Raw genomic sequence first — 22,786 nt, 5'->3', positions numbered from 1 at the left:
CACACACATACACACACACACTGACTGCTCTCTCTCACACAAACACACACACTGACCGCTCTCACACACACTGACTGCTCTCACACACACACACTGACTGCTCTCACACACACACACTGACTGCTCTCACACACACACACACACACACACACTGACTGCTCTCACACACACACACACTGACTGCTCTCCCACACACACACACACACACACTGACTGCTCTCACACACACAATGACTGCTCTCTCATACACACACACACACACACTGACTGCTCTTTCTCACACACACACACACACTGACTGCTCTCACACACACACACACACACACTGACCGCTAACACACACATATTGACTGCTCTCACACACATACACACTGACTGCTCTCTCTCACACACACATACACACATACTGACTGCTCTCTCTCACACACACACAGTCTGCTTTTTCTCACACACACACTGATTGCTCTCTCACACACACACACTGACTGCTCTCACACACACACACAGACATTGACTGCTCTCTCTCACACACACACACTGACTGCTCTCTCTCACACACACACACACTGACTGCTCTCCCAAACACACACTTACTGCTCTCTCACACACACTGACTGCTCTCACACACACACACACTGACTGCTCTCTCTCACACACACACACACTGACTGCTCTCCCACACACACACTGATTGCTCTCACACACACACAAACACTGACTGCTCTCACACACACTGACTGCTCTCACACACTGACTGCTCCCAAACACACACACTGATTGCTCTCACACACACACACACTGAATGCTCTCACACACACTGACTGCTCTCTCACACACACACTGACTGCTCTCACACACACTGACTGCTCTCTCACACACACACACTGACTGCTCTCACACACACACACACACCGACTGCTCTCTCACACACATTGACTGCTCTCCCACACACACACACTGAATGCTCTCTAACACACACAATTACTGACTGCTCTCTCTCACACACACACACACTGACTGCTCTCTCTCACACACACACACTGTTCACACACACACACACACACACACTGATTGCTCTCTCACACACACACACACACACACTGATTGCTCTCTCACACACACACACACTGACTGCTCTCACACACACTCACTGCTCTCTCATACACACACACTGACTGCTCTCACACACACACACACATTGACTGCTCTCACACACACACACACTGACTGCTCTCTCTCACACACACACACTGACTGCTCTTTCTCACACACACACACTGACTGCTCTCTCTCACACACACACTGACTGCTCTCTCTCACACACACACACACTGACTGCTCTCTCACACACACACACTGACTGCTCTCTCACACACACACACACTGACTGCTCTCTCCCACACACACACACAGACTGACTGCTCACACACACACACTGACTGCTCTCCCACACACACACTAACTGCTCTCTCACACACACACACTGACTGCTTACACACACACCTACACACACACTGACTGCTCTCACACACACACACACTGACTGCTCTCACACACACTCACTGCTCTCTCACACACACACTGACTGCTCTCTCACACACACACACACATTGACTGCTCTCACACACACACACACTGACTGCTCTCTCTCACACACACACACTGACTGCTCTTTCTCACACACACACACTGACTGCTCTCTCACACACACACACACTGACTGCTCACACACACACACTGACTGCTCTCTCTCACACACACACACACACTGACTGCTCTCCCACACACACACACTGACTGCTCTCTCACACACACACACACAGACTGACTGCTCACACACACACACTGACTGCTCTCCCACACACACACACTGACTGCTCACACACACACATACACACACTGACTGCTCTCACACACACTGACTGCTCTCTCATACACACACACACACTGACTGCTCTCACACACACACACACTGACTGCTCTCACACACACACACACACACTGACTGCTCTCTCACACACACACACTGACTGCTCTCTCTCTCACACACACACTGACTGCTCTCACACACACACACTTACTGACTGCTCTCTCACACACACTGACTGCTCTCACTCACACACTTACTGACTGCTCTCTCACACACACACACTGACTGCTCTCTCACACACACACTGACTGTTCTCACACACACACACACACACTGATTGCTCTCTCACACACACACACACACACACTGATTGCTCTCTCACACACACACACACTGACTGCTCTCACACACACTCACTGCTCTCTCATACACACACACTGACTGCTCTCTCACACACACACACACACTGACTGCTCTCACACACACACACTAACTGCTCTCACACACACTGACTGCTCTCACACACACACACACTGACTGCTCTCTCTCACACACACACACTGACTGCTCTTTCTCACACACACACACTGACTGCTCTTTCTCACACACACACACACTGACTGCTCTCACACACACACACACTGACTGCTCTCTCACACACACACACACTCTCACACACACGTATACACACACACTGACTGCTCTCACACACACACACACACTGACTGCTCTCCCACACACACACACTGACTGCTCACACACACACACACACACACACTGACTGCTCTCACACACACACACTGACTGCTCTCTCCCACACACACACACAGACTGACTGCTCACACACACACACTGACTGCTCTCACACACACACATACACACACTGACTGCTCTCACACACACTGACTGCTCTCTCATACACACACACACACTGACTGCTCTCACACACACACACACTGACTGCTCTCACACACACACACACTGACTGCTCTCTCACACACACACACTGACTGCTCTCTCTCTCACACACACACACTGACTGGTCTCTCACACACACACACTTACTGACTGCTCTCTCACACACACTGACTGCTCTCACTCACACACTTACTGACTGCTCTCTCACACACACTGACTGCTCTCACTCTCACAAACACACACACACACACAGACTACTCACACACACACTGACTGCTCTCTCACACACACTGACTGCTCTCTCTCACACACACACACATTGACCGCTCTCTCACACACACACACACACTGACTGCTCTCTCACACACACACACACTGACTGCTCTCACACACACACACTGACTGCTCTCACACACACACACTGACTGCTCTCTCACACACACACACACACTTACTGCTCTCTCACACACACACACACTGACTGCTCTCACACACACACTGATTGCTCTCACACACACACACACTGACTGCTCACACACACACACACACTGACTGCTCTCTCTCACACACACACACTGACTGCTCTCACACACACACACTGACTGCTCTCTCTCACACACATACACTGACTGCTCTCACACACACACACACACACTGACTGCTCACACACACACATACACTGACTGCTCTCACACACACGTACACACACACACTGCTCTCCCCCCACACGCACACACATACACACATACTGACTGCTCTCACACACACACACTGACTGCTCTCTCTCACACACACACACTGACTGACTGCTCTCTCACACACACACACAGACTGACTGCTCTCTCACACACACACACAGACTGACTGCTCACACACACACACTGACTGCTCTCTCACACACACACACAAACACACTGACTGCTCTCTCTCACACACACACACTGACTGCTCTCCTACACACACACATTGACTGCTCACTCACACACACACACTGACTGCTCTCTCTCACACACACACACCCACACACACACTGACTGCTCGCACACACTCACACACACACTGACTGCTCTCTCACACACGCACACACTGACTGCTCTCACACACACACACTGACTGCTCTCTCACACACACACACTGACTGCTCTCACACACACGTACACACACACACTGACTGCTCTCATATACACACACACTGACTGCTCTCACTCTCACAAACACACACACACACACAGACTACTCACACACACACTGACTGCTCTCTCACACACACTGACTGCTCTCTCTCACACACACACATTGACCGCTCTCTCACACACACACACACACTGACTGCTCTCTCACACACACACACACTGACTGCTCTCACACACACACACTGACTGCTCTCACACACACACACTGACTGCTCTCTCACACACACACACACACTTACTGCTCTCTCACACACACACACTGACTGCTCTCACACACACACTGATTGCTCTCACACACACACACACTGACTGCTCACACACACACACACACTGACTGCTCTCTCTCACACACATACACTGACTGCTCTCACACACACACACTGACTGCTCTCTCTCACACACATACACTGACTGCTCTCACACACACACACACACACTGACTGCTCACACACACACATATACTGACTGCTCTCACACACACGTACACACACACACTGCTCTCCCCCCACACGCACACACATACACACATACTGACTGCTCTCACACACACACACTGACTGCTCTCTCTCACACACACACACTGACTGACTGCTCTCTCACACACACACACAGACTGACTGCTCTCTCACACACACACACAGACTGACTGCTCACACACACACACTGACTGCTCTCTCACACACACACACAAACACACTGACTGCTCTCTCTCACACACACACACTGACTGCTCTCCTACACACACACATTGACTGCTCACTCACACACACACACTGACTGCTCTCTCTCACACACACACACCCACACACACACTGACTGCTCGCACACACTCACACACACACTGACCGCTCTCTCACACACGCACACACTGACTGCTCTCACACACACACACTGACTGCTCTCACACACACACACTGACTGCTCTCACACACACGTACACACACACACTGACTGCTCTCACACACACACACACTGACTGCTCTCACACACACACACTGCTCCCCCCCACACGCACACACATACACACATACTGACTGCTCTCTCTCTCACACACAGACTGACTGCTCACACACACTGACTGCTCTCACACACACACACTGACTGCTCTCTCACACACACACACAAACACACTGACTGCTCTCTCTCACACACACACACTGACTGCTCTCCTACACACACACATTGACTGCTCACTCACACACACACACTGACTGCTCTCACACACACCCACTGACTGCTCTCTCTCTCACACACACACACCCACACACACACTGACTGCTCGCACACACTCACACACACACTGACCGCTCTCTCACACACGCACACACTGACTGCTCTCACACACACACACTGACTGCTCTCTCTCTCACACACACACACACACACTGACTGCTCTCACACACACACTGACTGCTCTCACACACGCACACACATACACACATACTGACTGCTCTCTCTCTCACACACAGACTGACTGCTCACACACACACACTGACTGCTCTCTCTCTCCTACACACACACTGACTGCTCACACACACACACACACTGACTACTCTCACACACACACACTGACTGCTCTCTCACACACACACACTGACTGCTCTCACACACACACACTGAGTGCTCTCACACTCACACACACACACTGATTGCTCTCATACACACACACTGAATGCTCTCTCACACACTCACACACAGACTGACCGCTCTCTCTCACACACACACACACACTGACTGCTCTCACATGCACACACTGACTGCTCTCACACCCACACACACTGACTGCTCTCACACACACGTACACACACACTGACTGCTCTCACACACACACACTCACTGACTGCTCACACACACACTGACTGCTCTCACACACACACTGACTGCTCTCACACACACGTACACACACATGCACACACACTGCTCTCTCCCCACACGCACACACATACACACATACTGACTGCTCTCTCTCACACACACACACACACACACACAGTGACTGGTCTCTCTCACACACACACACACTGACTGCTCTCACACACACTGACTGCTCTCACACACACACTGACTGCTCTCTCACATACACACACACAGACTACTCACACACTCACTGACTGCTCTCTCACACACACACACACAGAGACTGACTACTCACACACATACTGACTGCTCTCTCTCTCACACACACACACACACACAGTGACTGCTCTCTCACACACACACACTGACTGCTCTCACACACACACTGACTGCTCTCACACACACACTGACTGCTCTCTCACATACACACACACTGACTACTCACACACATACTGACTGCTCTCTCTCACACACACACACACACACACTGACTACTCACACACACACATTGAATACTCACAAACACACTGACTGCTCACACACACACACACTGACTGCTCTCACACACACACACTTACTGCTCTCTCTCACACACACACTCACACACACACACACTGACTACTCACACACACACATTGACTACTCACAAACACACTGACTGCTCACACACACACTGACCGCTCTCTCACACACAGACACAGATTGACTGCTCTGTCGCCCACTATCTCATAGACACGCACTGACTGAGGCAAACACACACACACACACACACACACACACAAACACACAGACGGAGACTAATAAAGACAATGAAAGAGAAAGAAATAGAGACGGAAATATATAAACTGAGAGAGACTGACACACACAGAGAGAGAGTGAGAGAGAGACTGTGAGAGAAAGTGCATCAGTTGTGGTCGCTTACAGCAGTTTAGCAGTGACTGAGGGTCGGGGCTCTCCAGCCGCCCGCACGGCCGTAGGCGGTGTGTGTCAATAACGGTCCCCAGAGCAGAGATGGGAGAGGAATCAGGATCAACATCTTTAATAATCAGTCACTACAGTGTCCAGAATATATTCCATATTACACAGACTGTGTGGACAGTCACTGCCTCAGTCAGTGTCACACTCTCACTGACAGCTCAGCTCTGATTCCCCGCAGTGACTTCAGCTGTTTCGCTCCGTCTGAACTGAACCCATTCCCCCACAGCCTGAAACACATTAAACAGGAAATAAACCCACGGGATAATGGTACAAACTGTAAACTGTTCGTGTCGCAGTTTAATGAACAAATAAATCCCTTCAAACTGTTCCCATTCTGATACACAGCCCTTTCTCTGTGTGTTTATCACATTAAACACTGACACAAACACTCACCATATACCCTCCAGACTGGTGCAGGTCTGTATGAGGCGGCGGAGAGCGGAGACAGAGCCGTCTGTGAAGGAGTTAGACCTCAGGTCCAGGAACCTCAGTGAGCGGTTTGTACTGAGAGCGGAGACCAGAGCATCAGTGCAGCCATCGGTCAGTCTGTTACTGTCCAACCTGGAGATCAGAGACACAGAGACATGACAGGGATCAGAGTAAACACAGTGTATAACCCACTGTCACTCACAGTTTGTTTGATGCCGGACAGGTTGTAGGAGTTCATACACACAAACACACACACACACACACACACAAACACAGACAAAAACATCGCCGCAGATACACACTTACTCTCACACACACAAATACACACAAACACATGATCCACAGAAAAATACACACAAACACACACAGACAGAGTCACATAAACAGAGAGACGCGCACACAGACACACACATACACACATAAATACACACACTCACACACGCAGACAAACAAACACACAACCACTCTCACACAAACGCGCTCACACAGAGACATACACAATCACACCCAAAAACTCACCCACGCAAACACATACGTACGCAAAGACACACACAGAAACTCACACAAGCAAACACAAACACACACACAAACAATCAATCATTCACACAAACGCACACACATATGCACACAAACACAACCACACGCAAACACACACACAGAAAAAAAACACGCTCACGCACAAACACGCATACACACACAAACATACATAAACATTCACACACACATACAAATATACACACACAGAAACACATAACCCAACAAACGTACACAAAACCAGACTGACAAACACGCACACACAAACACCCACAAACATACAAACGCACATAAAGACACACTCAAAAACACACAATCACAAACAGAAGCTCATCATGTACAAACAAACACACATATAAATAGACATACATAGGTAAACACAAACACACACAAATATACACACACACAAACTCACACGCACACACAGAAACACACAAACACACACAAACAATCACAAAAGCACTCAAAACATCATCCACACAAAATCGAACATACACCAACACACACACTTAAACGCAAACATAAGCACAATCACTCACACAAGCACACATACAAACATAAACAAAATGGCACACAAACACACACACATAAATACATACATACACACACAAACACATGACCCACAGACAAGTACACACACACACACAGACACACACGCAAACACACTCATGCAACACACACACACACAGATACACAAACAAACGGACACACACAAACACACGCAAACATACACGTAAACACACACACACAGAAAAAATCACACAAGTACACACACAAATACACATACACAGACATACACAAACATACATAACCATACACGCGAAAACACACGCACAAATACACACAGAAACACACAAACAAAGACACACAAAAACAAACTCACAAATACGCACACACAGAAAAACAACACACAATCACACACATACACATAGAAATATACACAAAGACAAACAGACACACAATCAAAAACACACAAACAAAGAAACACAAAATCAAATGCAAACACAGACATAAAAACACATACATAGATTCACGCAGACAAACATACGCAAACACACACACACAAAACACCCACACACAAACACACACAGAAAAACATACCAGGATACACACCAACACAGAAACGTAAGATATACTCTTACTCACACACACATATAAACACATGACCCACATACAAATACACACAAACAGACACAGACACCCAAGCACACACAGACAGACGCACAAACATGGACACACACACAGACACATTGAGATATACACAGACATATAGAAACACACATAAACACACATGCACACAAATAAACGCACACACACAAACCCACCTACGCAAACAAATACGAACGAAAATACACACAGAAACACACAAACAAGCACACAGACACACAAACGCACACAATCCCCCACACCCAGAGAAACACACACAAACAAACACACAGACACGCACAAAAACGCACACACAAACATATGCAAACGCACATACGTAAACACACATAAACACAGAAATAAACACAAGCAAACATACATAAACATGCTCAGAAAAACACACAAATACACACACACAGAAACACACAAACAAACACGCACGCACATGTACACACAAACAAACACAACACACAAACATACAAACACACATAAAAACTGAAATAAATACAAAGAGACACACAAAACAGAAACACATATACACACAGAAACGCAAACACAAAGACACATACACACACATGCACACAAACACACACACAAATACAAACACAAAATTACACGCACAAACTCCCACCCACACAAATCACAGACACAGAAACTTATCCACACATACACATACAAACAAACACAACAATACACAATCGCACACAATCGCACACACACAGAAACAAACACACAAACACACACACATAAACACATACACAGAATAAAGCACACAAGCACAAATTCACCCATATACATAAACATGCATGAACATGCACACAAATAATCGTACAAATATATACTAGGAAACACACAAATACACACAAAAACAAACTCACAAACACGCACACACATGCACACTCAAACAAACATAGCACACACAATCACACACACATGGAAACACACAAACACAAACAGAAGCACAAAATCAAATAAAAACACACACATACCAATACACGTACAAACATACACACAATGAAACACACAAATGCACACACAAAGAAAAACATACAATCACACACAAACGCATACTTGAGCACACTCACGCAAACAAACGCAAAAACACACAGATAAATACACATACACATTCTCAAACACACAGACACACCCAAAAACACACATACACGCACACAAACACAAACTCGAACCCAAATACACAAGATCATCAATAAAATGCCAATTACAGAGTGCCCTTCACGTCCCGAGGACATCCCAGAGTGCTGAACAGTCGGGGATCGAGGCCCGAGCGTGGGGGAGAGGTGGGGAAGGGCTGAGTGGTGGGATCAGCGTGGGAGGGTTGGGCAAAGGCAGAGAAGTGGGACGGAGGTCAAAGGTACGGTAAAAAGAAGGGTCTTAAGACAGGCCTTGAAGGAGGCCCGGGAAGAAGTGAATGGAAGTGACGATGGGAAGGAGTTCGAGAGTGTGGGGGGCAGAGAGGCTGAAATCCCGGCCGCCGATGGGAGGGCGGGTCGGGTGGGAGACATAGAGTAGCCATGCATCCCCTCTCTGACCTGCTGACTCCCTACCAACCTGCCCGCTGGACGGGAGTGATGGGGTCGGGCGAGGGTGGGAGTGATGGGGTCGGGCGAGGGTGGGAGTGATGGGGTCGGGCGAGGGAGTGATCGGAGGGTGGGAGTCGTGGGTCGGGCGAGGGTGGGAGTGATGGAGTCGGGCGAGGGTGGGAGTGATGTGGTCGGATGAGGGTGGGAGTGATGGGGTCGGGCGAGGGTGGGAGTGATGGGGTCGGGCGATGGTGGGAGTGATGGGGTCGGGCGATGGTGGGAGTGATGGGGTCGGGCGAGGTTGGGAGTGATGGGGTCGGGGAGCCTGGTGTGTGGGAGTACAGGAGCTGCAGATTTTGGATGATCTGCAGTTTGTGAAGGGAAGAGTTGGGGGAAACACCACACACAATCGCACACACTCACAGGAATATACACAAACACACATAACAACAACAACAATATTTGTATAGCGCCTTTCACGTCGGATGGACGTCCCAAGGTGCTGACACATACTCACAAATGCAGACACATATACACAAACATACACAGAAACAAATGCGCACAAATACACACACAGAAACACAGAAACAAACACACACAATCGCACCTACACCATAAAAACACAGCTCACTCAAAAACACACAAAAACACACTCACAACAACATTCATAGACACACATACACAGAAAGACACACACACACACACACACACAGATACGCAACCAGACACACACAAGACACACACACAGGTACAATCACATGCACTGACACACACCCACACACACAGAGACATACACACAGTGTTGTAATGGGTTAATGTTAAAGTGTGGTTGAAGAATATAAAATAGAAGTGCAAAGGCGGCAAATCTCAGTGACTGAAGGCAGAGCCCAAAACAATGGCAACACACGGTCAGGACCTACAAGGAGACCGAATGTCTGTTCAAACTTACACACTGGACTGAGGGACTGATCAGGAGAGAATAATGTGGTTAAACGGAGAATTGAAACATTTTGTAGACAGAACCATATAAGGAGTTGTTTTTCTTAAAACATGACAGCTTTGTCTGGAGATATTAAGGTGTCTTTAAACAAAGGTGTGTTAGATATCTCTCGGGAACGGTAGCGGAGCAGTGCGGGACACGACCAGTGCTGTGACAGGAATCCGCTCGGTACCGCTTTGGGTCTTGTGTGTTATTTTATTGTTTCATTTATTTGTGTATTTCCTGCTGTTTTGATATGAATATAGTGACTGAACTCAACCAATTGGTAAACTGGAACTAGATCATTATAACGTTGTTGGAGATAGTTGCAAATGTTTCAAACAACAGTCACACACACAAATACCGAGACACACAGACACAGTAACACACGTTGAGAGTTTGATGTAAACGATGGTTGTGGCCTCACACTGTCACACCGATTCCTGTCACAATATTCAGCCGCACTGATCAGACAGTCACAATAAACACATTGAGATATTGGAGTCATTCAGACTCTGGAGACACAGTGCGTTACTTACTCCAGTCTCTGTATTTTACACTCCGGGTTCCTCAGAGCCTCACACAGTCGCTTCACTCCACAATCTCCCAGATTATTGCCCTCCAGACTGGACACAGAGACACAAACACAGGGAATATAGTGTAACAACACAATACACATTGACATGTATATACAGGAGCCTTTCACGTGGGGAACAAGTCCCAAGGCGCTGGGACCAGGGTCACACACATTAGCACACACACATATCACAGTGTCTCTCTCTCTCTCACTCTGATTCTCTCTCTGTCTCTGCCTCAAAACAGTCACTACGTTTCATAATATATTCTCTTTCACCGTCTTTCTCTCTTTCTCTGTCTTGTTCTATGTCTTTCACTTTGTCTCAGTCTCTCTCTCTCTCTATATATATTTCTTTCTCTGCCTCTCCCACAAAACACAGTTACTACACGTTATAGCATATTCTCTCACACAATCTCTCTTTTTCTCTCAGTCTGTCTCTCTCTCTCTCTCACACACACCATCATTTTCTCTCTTGCTCAGTCTCTCTCTCTAAATATATATATGTGTCTATCAGTGTCTCTTTCTGTCCCTCTCTCGCTCTCTCTCTCTGTCAGTCAATCTCTTTCAGTCACTGTCTCTGTCTCTCCTACAAAACATACAGTCACTACACATTATAATGTATTCTCTTGCTGTCTCTGCCGCACTCATTCTTTCAGTCTCTGTCTCTTTCTCTCCCTCAATAACTCTCTCAGTCGCTCTCCTTCAGTCTATTTCTCTTTCTCTCTCCGGGTCTCTCACTTTCATCGTCTCTCCCTCTGCCTCTACCTCAGTATCTCTCTCTCAGTCTCTCAGCCTCTATCTCTAAATCTATCTCGCTTAGTCTCTCTCTCTTTCTCAGTCTCTCTCTCTGTTTGTCTCTCAGATTCTCTCTCACTCTATCTCTGTCTCTCACTCTCTCTCTTTCCCAGTCTCTCTCTCTCTCTGTGTCTGTGTGTCTCAGTCTCACTCTATCCCTGTCTCTCAGTCTCTCAGACTATCTTTCTCTATCGAGGTCTCTCAGTATCTCTTTCTATCTCTCTCTCACAGTTTCTCTCACTCTGTGTCTCTGAGTCACTTTCTCTCTCATTCTCTCTCTGTGTCTGTTTCTCTCCCTCCCTCACAGCCACACTCTCTCTCTCATTCACTCACTCAGTTTGTCTCTCTCAGTCTCGGTTTCCCAGACTCTCACCCTCTCACAGTCTCTTTCTCTCAGTCACTCACTCTCTTAGTCTCTCTCTCCCTCTCTCTCTCTGTCTTTCAGTCTCTCTCGCTCCTTGTCTCTCAGTCTCCCGCAGTGACTCTCTTCAACCTCCTCCTTTATTTCGTCCCCTCTTTTTCTCTCTCTCTCTTTCCCTCTCTTTGTCAGTCTCTCTCACTGACTCTCTCTCTGTTTCTCTCTCTCTCTGTCTCTTTCTCTCTCGCAGTAACAGTCTCTGTCACCCACAAAACACAGTGTCACTACACTTTATAATATATCTCACAGTCTCTCTTTCTCTACGTTTTTCTTTCTCTCATTCTCTTTTTCTGTCTCGCGCTCTATTCTTTCCCTCATTCAGTCACTCGCTCGGTCTTTGTCTTTCTCTCTGACTCTCACTCTCTCTCTCTATCTGTCAGTTTCTCTATCAGTCTCTCTCTGTCTCTCTGTCACACAGTCACTTGCTGTGGCTCTCCAACAAAACACAGTCACTATTCGTTATAATATATTTTTGCCTCAGTCTCTCTCTGTGTCTCTGTTTGTCTCTCCTTCCCTCTCAGTCTCTATCTCTTAGTCTCTCCCACAAAATACAGTCACGACATGTTATATTTTATCCACCCTATTCTCTCTCACTCTGTCTGTCTTTCTCTCAGTCTGTCTCTCTCTAAATCTCTCTCTTACTTTCTTTCTCTCAGTCCCTCTCTGATTCTCTTTCCCTCCCTCTTTCTCTCCCTAACTCAGTCTCTCTCTCAGTCTCACTCTGAACGTTTCACTCTCTATCATTCTCTGTCTTCGTCTCTCACTCTACCTTTCTCTCACTCAGTCTCTCTTCACTATCTGTCTCTCTCATTCTCTCTTTCGCTTTCTATCGCTTAATCCCTCTCACAAAAAAAACCCTCTCACACGTTACATTTCTTCTCCCCTAGTCTCTCAGTCTCTTGCTCTCTCAGTCTATCACTCTGTCTTTCTCTCACTCAGTCTCTCTTCTCCCTCAGTTTCTCTTTCCATCTCTGTATCTTTTCGCCCATCTCTCTCAGGCCACCTCTGTCTCTTAATCTCAAGGGATTATTGACGCGATCTGCAAATCGTATAAAAACCGGATTGTGACTGACTGTGTGGCAAACAGACACGAGTGGAGTAAGGAAACATCCGTAAGGTTTTGCTCTGCCAGGAATCATCCCCAGGCCCTCTCGCTCGCGAGGCGAGGGCTCTAACCACTGAGCTACAGGACTCAGACTGCAGTGTGGGAGCAGACACAGGCTAACTCAGGGCTGAAGCTGTGGAGACCTTATTCTGTGGGAGGGTTTTGCAGAGGTTTTGACTGTAAAAATACCAATGGAAAAGTAGACCAGATTATGATTGTTCCACAATTTTTTTCCATTCGTGTGCTAAAGCCAGTTGGAAATATGAATGGAATCATTGATCGTGTGTTAAAAGTCTCAGGATTAGGGAGGAAGCTCCAGCATCATTCCTGATTATGTGGGGGGAGTGGTTGTGGGGGATGTAGGGAATTATACCCGCTCCGCAATCATTTCCATCATTCCAACTTCACCTCCCCCACTCCCTTCCTTCCCTTCCTCACACCCTCCGCTCCCTCCCTTCTTCCTTTCCACCCTCCTCCCTCTTTCTCCCTACTTTCTCTCACACACTCCTTCCTCTCCTTCCTTCGTCTACATCCTTATTCGCAAACTCTCCATCCACTCCCTCCCTCCTTCCTCTGCATCCTTCCACTTCCTCCCACTCACTTCCTTCCTTCCCTATTTTGTCTCCCTCCGCCTCCCTCCCTCTTCCCCTCCGTCCCACTCCTCCCTTATTACTCTCCCTCCTTTCTCTACACACCCTCTTTGCATTCCCAGCTTCCTCTCTAACCTTCCTTCCCTCCATCCTCAGTACAGCACAGCTCAGTGTGTTGTGCGTTAAAACATTGCCACCATCTCCCTGCCCATTGCTCGGGCACATGTCCCATCCCATTGAGCCATGGGGGCACCAGATGTTGGTGCGGAAATTAAGCAGCAGCTGCTGATCTCTCTATAAACCAGTCAAGAGTGGATTCCAAGCCCTCGTCACCTCAATTTGTCAGAGTCCTGTAGCTCAGTGGTTAGAGCACTCGCTTTTCAAGTTCAATTCCAGGCAGTGCAAAACCTTGGGCAAGTTTCCTTACTCCACACAGAGCCTAATAATAATCCCTCAAGAAAACAAAAACAATAATAAATTGGTCATTTTCAATCTACGACTGTTTGCGAGACATTGCTGTGTGCAATTGGCTGCCGCGTTCCCCTACAAATATACAGTCAATTCGCTTTACAGTGTGTTCTGTGAAGCGCTTTGGGACGTCCTCCCGACGTGAAAAGCGCTATATCAAATGCAAGGATTATTATTATTATTATTAATATAGAGATACACCCCCTGGTCTGAATTATACCATCTGCAGGGCTGAGCTCTGAGGATTGGAGCAGTTAAACACACTGACACTCTGACCCACGTGAAGGACTCTATCATTAATATAAGTTGTTGTTAATTTATAGAGAGAATTAAACTCTGTATTCAATTATACCAATTGCACGAATAAGCTGTGAGGATTTACACAGATAATCTACACCAGCAACAATTCACTCTAACGGTAGAGCTGAGCTGTGAGGCAGCAAAAATGGCAGTGCAGTCAGATATAGGCTGCAGTATCTTGTTTTAACATAAGCCATTATTAAATGTTGCTTCATCAGCTGTAAATGGAGTGGAGGCTGTGAGGGGCTGAGACCAGCTGTTGTGTTGTATGTAGTGTGAGGACAGACTGTGGGGAGCAGAGTGGACAGGGATTGAATGACTGGGACAGGAGGAGACACAGAGATGATTCAGGTCACAGCTGATGGCTCTCAACATTCTCAGTAAGGTCTCGGCCTGTGCTCACGAGTCAGTGCTTTAATATTGAGGATCATTTATAGCCAGATTGTGTTGGGAGTTCTCCCCCAGTGAGACATATATATATATATATGTCAGTATATTCCCCGAGCGCCCACACACCTCACTCACTGGCTGATATTCTCCAGGTTTCTCACTGAAACCATCAATAAGGACAAACCTGAGCTGTCGGCACTTGTGCAGTGCGGGCACCAGACGCTGGATCCCTTCAGCTCCGATGTTACACTTGGAGAGATCGAGGGTTTCTATGGTGTCACAGAGCTGTAACACATGAGACAGCACAGCACAGTCCAGAGGGTTCAATGTGAACCAACTAAAGTCCAGTGTCCCCACAGCTCCGAGTGTGACCTGGGCCAGAGTGTTGTTCTGAGACTCAAACAGATAGTACATCATGTTCAGCAGCTTCCTTTTACCACCTTCACTCCCTGACTGTTTAATCGCCGCCTCAACATTGACCTTCAGCCAGGAGATGGCTTCACAGACTGACGCGTTAGGTAACGGCCCCAGGATCTCCTCCAGCTGCCGGGCTGTGTGTGGCCAGGAGAGACCCACAACAAACCGCAGGAAGATCTCAAAGCGCCCGTCGTTCTCCTTGTGAACCTGGTCAAGCAGCTCCACCAGGTTCCTGCGGACGGGAGTCAGGTACTGAGCGAGAGCAGCCACAAACTCCTGGACGGTGAGGTGAGGGAATGTGTACACAACTCGTCTCCCACCATCATCCTTCTCCAGAATCTCCATCATAAACCCTGAGATGAAGGTTGAGGGTTCAAGCTGATGGTGAGAGAAATGGTCATCATCGAACACAATGGTCCTGTTACAGACCCCCTCATAGGCCATCTCCCCGGCTCTCAGCATCACCTCCCGAGGGCTCTCACTAGCTCGGGGATGGTTCTTCAGGATATTGTAAATGTAATTGGAGTACAGCTGTGTGATGGTTTTGGGGGGAGGCTGTTTGTGTTCTGGATGTTTGAAGATTGGCTCCAATGTGCAGCAGAGGATCCAGCAGTAGGAAGGGTTGAAGCACATGGTGTACAGGATGTCATTCTCCTTCACATATCTCAGCACTTCAGCTGCAATCTTCTCATCTGGAAAGAAGCGTCTGATGTAATCTTCCCTTCCCTCAGCGAAGAATCCCAGGATTTCAGCCCAGAGGTTGGTGTGGATGTGATCTAAAGACTCCAGAGCAGTTGGGCGGCTTGTGATCAGCACTGAACAGCCTTTCAGTATTTCCTGCTGCACCAGAGAGCGCACAATGTCAGCCACGGGACAGAGGCCTTCCGGCCCCGGGCAGCTGACCCGAGGTACTGGGTTTCTGTCACTGTCTGTGAACTCAATCCTGTCCTTGAACTCGTCCAAACCATCAAACACAAACAGCAAATGTTCCGGCTTCTCCCAGATCTTGTCCAGAACATCCTGAAGATAAGGATATGATTCCAGGACCATGGTTTTCAGGCTGGTTTCCCCTTTTATTACGTTCAGGTCACGGAATTTGAAATGAAAGACAAAGTGGATCTGGGGATAGATCTTCCCTGTGGCCCAGCCATACAGAATGTTCTGCACCATGGTGGTTTTCCCAATCCCTGCGATTCCACTCAGGATAGTTGTTCCGAAATTAGATCCAAACAACTCATCCGATCGTATTTTCTTCAGGTCTCTCCTGACATTCCTCTCTTGCCATATGATATGCTCCAAGCCGCTCGCCACCAGTTCATGCTCCACCAGCCTCCGCTCACGGGGAGATGAAGTGACTATTAATTCTGTGTAGCGGTCAGACAGCAGAAATGTCTTCGTCTTCTCCCGTCCTCGCAGGGTGTTTACTGACAGCTTCTCATTCTGGGAACGCAGGGTTTTTCTGTGCTGTTTCTGAACATCTTAAAATTGAACATCAGATCCCATCAATATGGCTGCACATTTTTATTACAATAACCCAGTAAAACAAATGCCTACTTTTTTTCACAGAGCGGTGAACACCCATACATACAAACATGCACACATTCATTCATACGTATAGATACAAACAAAAATAATAATTCTTTCATTTGATATTGTGCCTTATCACATCTTCGTGTTGTCTCAAAACGCTTAGCAGGATACACTGTAAAGTGTAGTGACGCTATATTTTGTGGGCAGAACGCGGCAGCCAACTGCGCACAGCAGTATCCCACAAACAGCCGTGGATTGAGTGACCACATTATTAGTTTTTAAAGTGATAATTACCGGGAATGTGATCTGTCAATCGATTTACAAACAAGTTTACTTACTGCTGGGTTAACAGAGGAGTGTGGAGTAAGGAAGCTTGCCGAACATTTCACCCTGACCATGAATTAAACCCCAGGTTCTCTCGCTTGCACATGAGAATGTACAATACTGAAGCATATTATTCACTCCAACCAGTCCTTCACAGTGTTTAGATTATACACAAGCCGCCCCCACTTATATACCTCATTAACAGTCAACTCTGAACCCCTCTACTTCCTTCTTTGTTATTTACACATATAATATTTACTTTGTCAATTTGTGAAATAGTTTTCTCCGATTTCATGTTGTTGCGTTGAAGGACTTTATCGCCAAGATCCACTTACCTCTAAGTTCTTCTGGCACTTTCTCTTCACACCAGCACCGAAATACCTCAGTGGGAAGCCTGGTACCTGAAAATGTTTAATGTCAGTTAGTTGTGAAACGAGCCTGACAGAAGAGTAAGTCTTTATATTGGGTGTTTCATGTCATTATGGAATACTTTCCACTTCCATGTGTAGGAGGATTTCACCCAATTCTATCCCTTTAGCCTGTGTACTGGATGCAGTACTGTGGTTTGACCAATTGCCATCAGATATGAAGTTCAGATTGACCTGTAACTTTCTCCATTTGAATGTTGACTAGACGCAGCTCTCCTGCCGTGGCTTCCGTCAGCTCCTGCTGGAAACGAGCTGCACATTATAGAGACAGTGACAACCCTCTGGGTCTGGATTGATCTGCTTACTCTCCAACCCACTGCCTCCTCTCGACTTGCTCAGGCCTCCTATCTGTCCCCCATGTCCCCAGTTACACCATGGGTGGCTGTGCTTTCAGCCAATACGCCCCGAAGCTCTGGAGTTTTCTTCCTCTATCCCCTCGCCTTGCCCCCTCCTTCCTTATCTTCAGCTCGCTTCTGAAGTCCTTCTTCAACCGCGCCTGTTGTCACCCCCGGCTCAGTGTCATGCTCTGCCTCTGCTAAGTGCTCTGGGAGGCTACACATCATGAGGGGGGGGGGCTTTATAAATACAAGTTGTTGTTGTTGCTCGTTTGACTTTGCCTCACATCAGCAATATTGCCCATCTCTACCATGATGCACGTATCCAGAAACATTCCTTCACACCTTCAGCAATTTCCGGCCCAATTACAGCAACACGTTGCACCTGGTATCTACCTCTCTTCACCTGCACAAGCTCCGGATTTTCCCCAAATCTGCAGCCGCTGCTCTCTCCCACAGCAGAATTTGGGTCTATATCCTCCAGCCCTGCATGACAATAAATTGAAGCTCTCCCAAAAATCCTCTTTGAAACTGAGTAAAGCAAACCAGATATTGGGATGTATCAAAGGATCAATAACAGCCAAAATAGTGGGACAGTCCTACAACTGTATAAATCACTGGTGAGATTGTAATTAGATACTGTCTACATTTCTGGTCACCACAGTACAACAAGGATGTTGGAGAAATGGAGAAGATGCAGAGCAGGGCAACCAGAATGATTGCGGGAATGGAGGGCCTGGACTATGAGGAGAGACCAAGAAATAGGCCATGTTCACGCTGGAAGAGAAAGTTGAGAGGCGACATGTTTGCTGTCTTTAAGATTATAAAGGGGATAGAGAATACGGATCATGACAGGCTGCTTCAACTTGTCCTCTGTATTAGAACCAGTTGATACGACCTGAGATTGAAAGGGGTAAATGCAGAAGAAATCTCCGCATAACTACTTTAGTAGGCGAATGGTGAACCTGTGGAGATGGTTGAAGCAGTAAATGTTGATTCTTTCAAACACAGATGAGATAGTGTTCTTTTAGGAACTAAAATTATGGGATAGAGTAGAGCGAATTTTGGGACAAATGTGCATGTTACCACCAGGAAGGTGAAAGGCGAACTGGATGGACCTTTGTTTTTTTATCATCTATCACTTCTTATGTTCATATCAACATATTATGTTCTTATCCAGGCAATCGATGGTTGTTTCCTTGACAGATAACTCTCACTGACTTGCCACCAGCTACTCACAAATATTGGTTATGGTGTCAGTGTCGGGTGCCTTGTCTGACTCACTCCTTTACTTTGTTGCCACTTTCATGCCTCCGATAATTGTTAATTACCAGATCTTAAACCAGACACTGCCTCAGCTCGGATTGACCTGACACTAGTTATACCCTGGTGATTACACGCCCATTTCCCCACAAGCCATCACTACAAATCTGAGAGTATTGCATTTCAGCTTGTGTCCCAATGTGTCAAAATCCGACAACCAGCGCCCATCCTCACATCCTCTCCTCCACCCCCGCCGCCCCATCACCCCCCAACACACTCATAAACAACTTCCGCCATTTATGGTTTCCTACCCTTTTCCTGGATCTCTCTCAGGATTGTCTTCAGCTGTGGTTTATTGTCCTCCATTTTCACAAAAGCTTCCCACATCACTCGCTGCACTCGGCTTCTCGCTCCAGTCACTAAATCCAGAAGATATCTTGATGCTTCCTGTCTCTGATTCCTGTTTGCCAACTCTCTGATTTGCTGTAGGAACAGAAACACAAGTATTATATTGCACCCACACTGCTGTGAGATGAACGGCTTTATTCAATGCTTTGATTTTGGAGTGAGAACTCTCTCATCTACCCAATTTTTCATTCTTCTGTTGTAAATCAGCCGGGCCTATTTAGTAAGATTTTTGTATCTGAGTCTGAAACTTGTGTGTTGATGAATAACGTCTAGACCCTGAACTCACAGTCTCAGTTGCCTCTCCAGTGCAAACCTGGGGATGTGCTGCAATTGCTGGAAGTTGCTTTCTACCAGAATCGACGGTCCAACAAGGCCGGATTCAGCTGTTTAGGTGAATGTGAAATATTTTGAGGGGCATTAACTGGGTGTCAGACACATGTGGATATCCATCACTGTTGCTCAAGTGTATCCAAACCAAGCTGAGAATTCCATACTTCACACATGCACATGGAAACCCCAGAGACAGATTGTTGGAATGGAATAGCCTCTCTTTCCCTGGAAGGAGGCATCCTGCTTATATAATTCCGAAACGTATTAGGCGCAGGTTGGCAAGAGCCAAGAATTGGGTGGGGATCTCCAGATTGAGCCCAGTTGTGGTAACTGCTGGAATCTCACGAGCTAAAACCATACAGCTTGCCATTGGTAAGCGCTGCCTGATAAAATATCTCGCTGCTTGTCCAGCTAGGATGAAACTACACGTTAGTTATGGGTTTGGCTACAGTGTTAGCAGCAGCCTTGAGGGAGGAGACCCCACTTATCTACAACCCCCACCCCCTCCCCCCAGAAGCTTAATAGTCACTCGCAGGCCATTCGACAGGCGCAGGTTTGAACCTCAAGTTTTGGATGGTGTTATACCCTGAGAGCTTTCCGATGGGCAACTTATCTCAGCATGAAATGCATTAGAGCAATACCACATCTTCGTGTCGCAGCTCGGGCACAGATCCCTTCCACTTCAGGTCACACCTTCCAGGAGCTGTCACCTCAAGGCTCAGAATGTCCTCCTCATTTGTGTTATCTGACTGTCATCTGCACATCTGCATTCATCTTACATAAATTGGCTTCTGTGTTTGTCTACACAATACAGTCACTGCACCATACAATGTGTTGTGAATGGTAATGGAAGGTAAATATTATTATTACATTTGTAAAGGTATATTTTTGAGCTTAAGGTTTTAAAGCTTTTTAAGAACATAACAACATAAGTACATAAGAATTAGGAGCCGGAGTAAGCCATTCGGCCCTTCGTGCCTGCTCCTCCATTCAATAAGATCATGGCTGATCTTCTCACCTAACTCTGATTACCTGCCCTATCCCCATATCCTCTATTTTTCAAGAATCTATCAGTCTCAGCCTTGAAAATGTTCAAGGACTGAGCATCTACAGCCTTCCGGGGTAATGAATTCTATAAGTTCACTTCCGTCTGAGTGAAGAAATGTTCCCTCAACTCTGTTCCAAGACGCTGACCATTAATTTTAATACTGTGACCCCTGGTTATAGATTCTCCTATCAGGGGAAACACTCCCTCTGTGTCCACTTTATCAGCCCTTTAAGAATCTTATAAGTTTCAATGAGATACCCCCTAATTCTTCTGTACTCTAGAGAATACAGCCCTAGTTTATACAGCCTATCCTCGTAGGTCAGTCCCCTCATCCCAGGAACCAACCGAGTGAATCTACGGTGTGCCCCCTCTAGGGGAAGTATGTCCTTTTTAAATAAGGAGACCAAAATTGCACACAATACTCTAGGTGCGGTCTCACCAAAGCCCTATACATTTGCAGCAACTTTCCCTACTCTTCTATTCTCAACCTTTCGAAATGAACGCTAACATGCCGTTCGCCTTCTTAGTTCCTTGCTGCACCTGCAAACTAACTTTTTGGGACTGGTGTACGAGGACACCCAAATCCCTTTGAATACTAACACTATCTAACTTCTC

The 22,786-nt window shown here is 46.9% G+C and overlaps 1 protein-coding gene and 1 long non-coding RNA gene across 2 annotated transcripts; both read right to left on the bottom strand.

Annotated features, from left to right (window-relative positions):
* Positions 1 to 6,972: 6,972 nt before the first annotated feature.
* Positions 6,973 to 7,416, bottom strand: LOC121852291. The gene is made up of 2 exons (XR_006086071.1): positions 7,210 to 7,416; positions 6,973 to 7,043 (listed from the first exon to the last, which is right to left on the bottom strand). It is a non-coding gene; the product is annotated as an uncharacterized LOC121852291 (long non-coding RNA).
* Positions 7,417 to 11,509: 4,093 nt separating this feature from the next.
* Positions 11,510 to 19,436, bottom strand: LOC103171824 (NACHT, LRR and PYD domains-containing protein 3-like). Its single transcript, XM_042346390.1, has 6 exons — positions 19,410 to 19,436; positions 18,962 to 19,025; positions 18,695 to 18,760; positions 16,273 to 17,983; positions 12,046 to 12,071; positions 11,510 to 11,529 (listed from the first exon to the last, which is right to left on the bottom strand). The coding sequence occupies exons 1-6, from the start codon at positions 19,434 to 19,436 to the stop codon at positions 11,510 to 11,512; spliced, it is 1,914 nt and encodes a 637-aa protein (XP_042202324.1).
* Positions 19,437 to 22,786: the final 3,350 nt, after the last annotated feature.

The sequence above is a fragment of the Callorhinchus milii genome, unplaced genomic scaffold (assembly GCF_018977255.1).
Source record: "Callorhinchus milii isolate IMCB2004 unplaced genomic scaffold, IMCB_Cmil_1.0 Scaffold697, whole genome shotgun sequence".
NCBI lineage: Eukaryota > Metazoa > Chordata > Chondrichthyes > Chimaeriformes > Callorhinchidae > Callorhinchus > Callorhinchus milii.
This window is presented reverse-complemented; position numbering and strand designations above follow the sequence as displayed.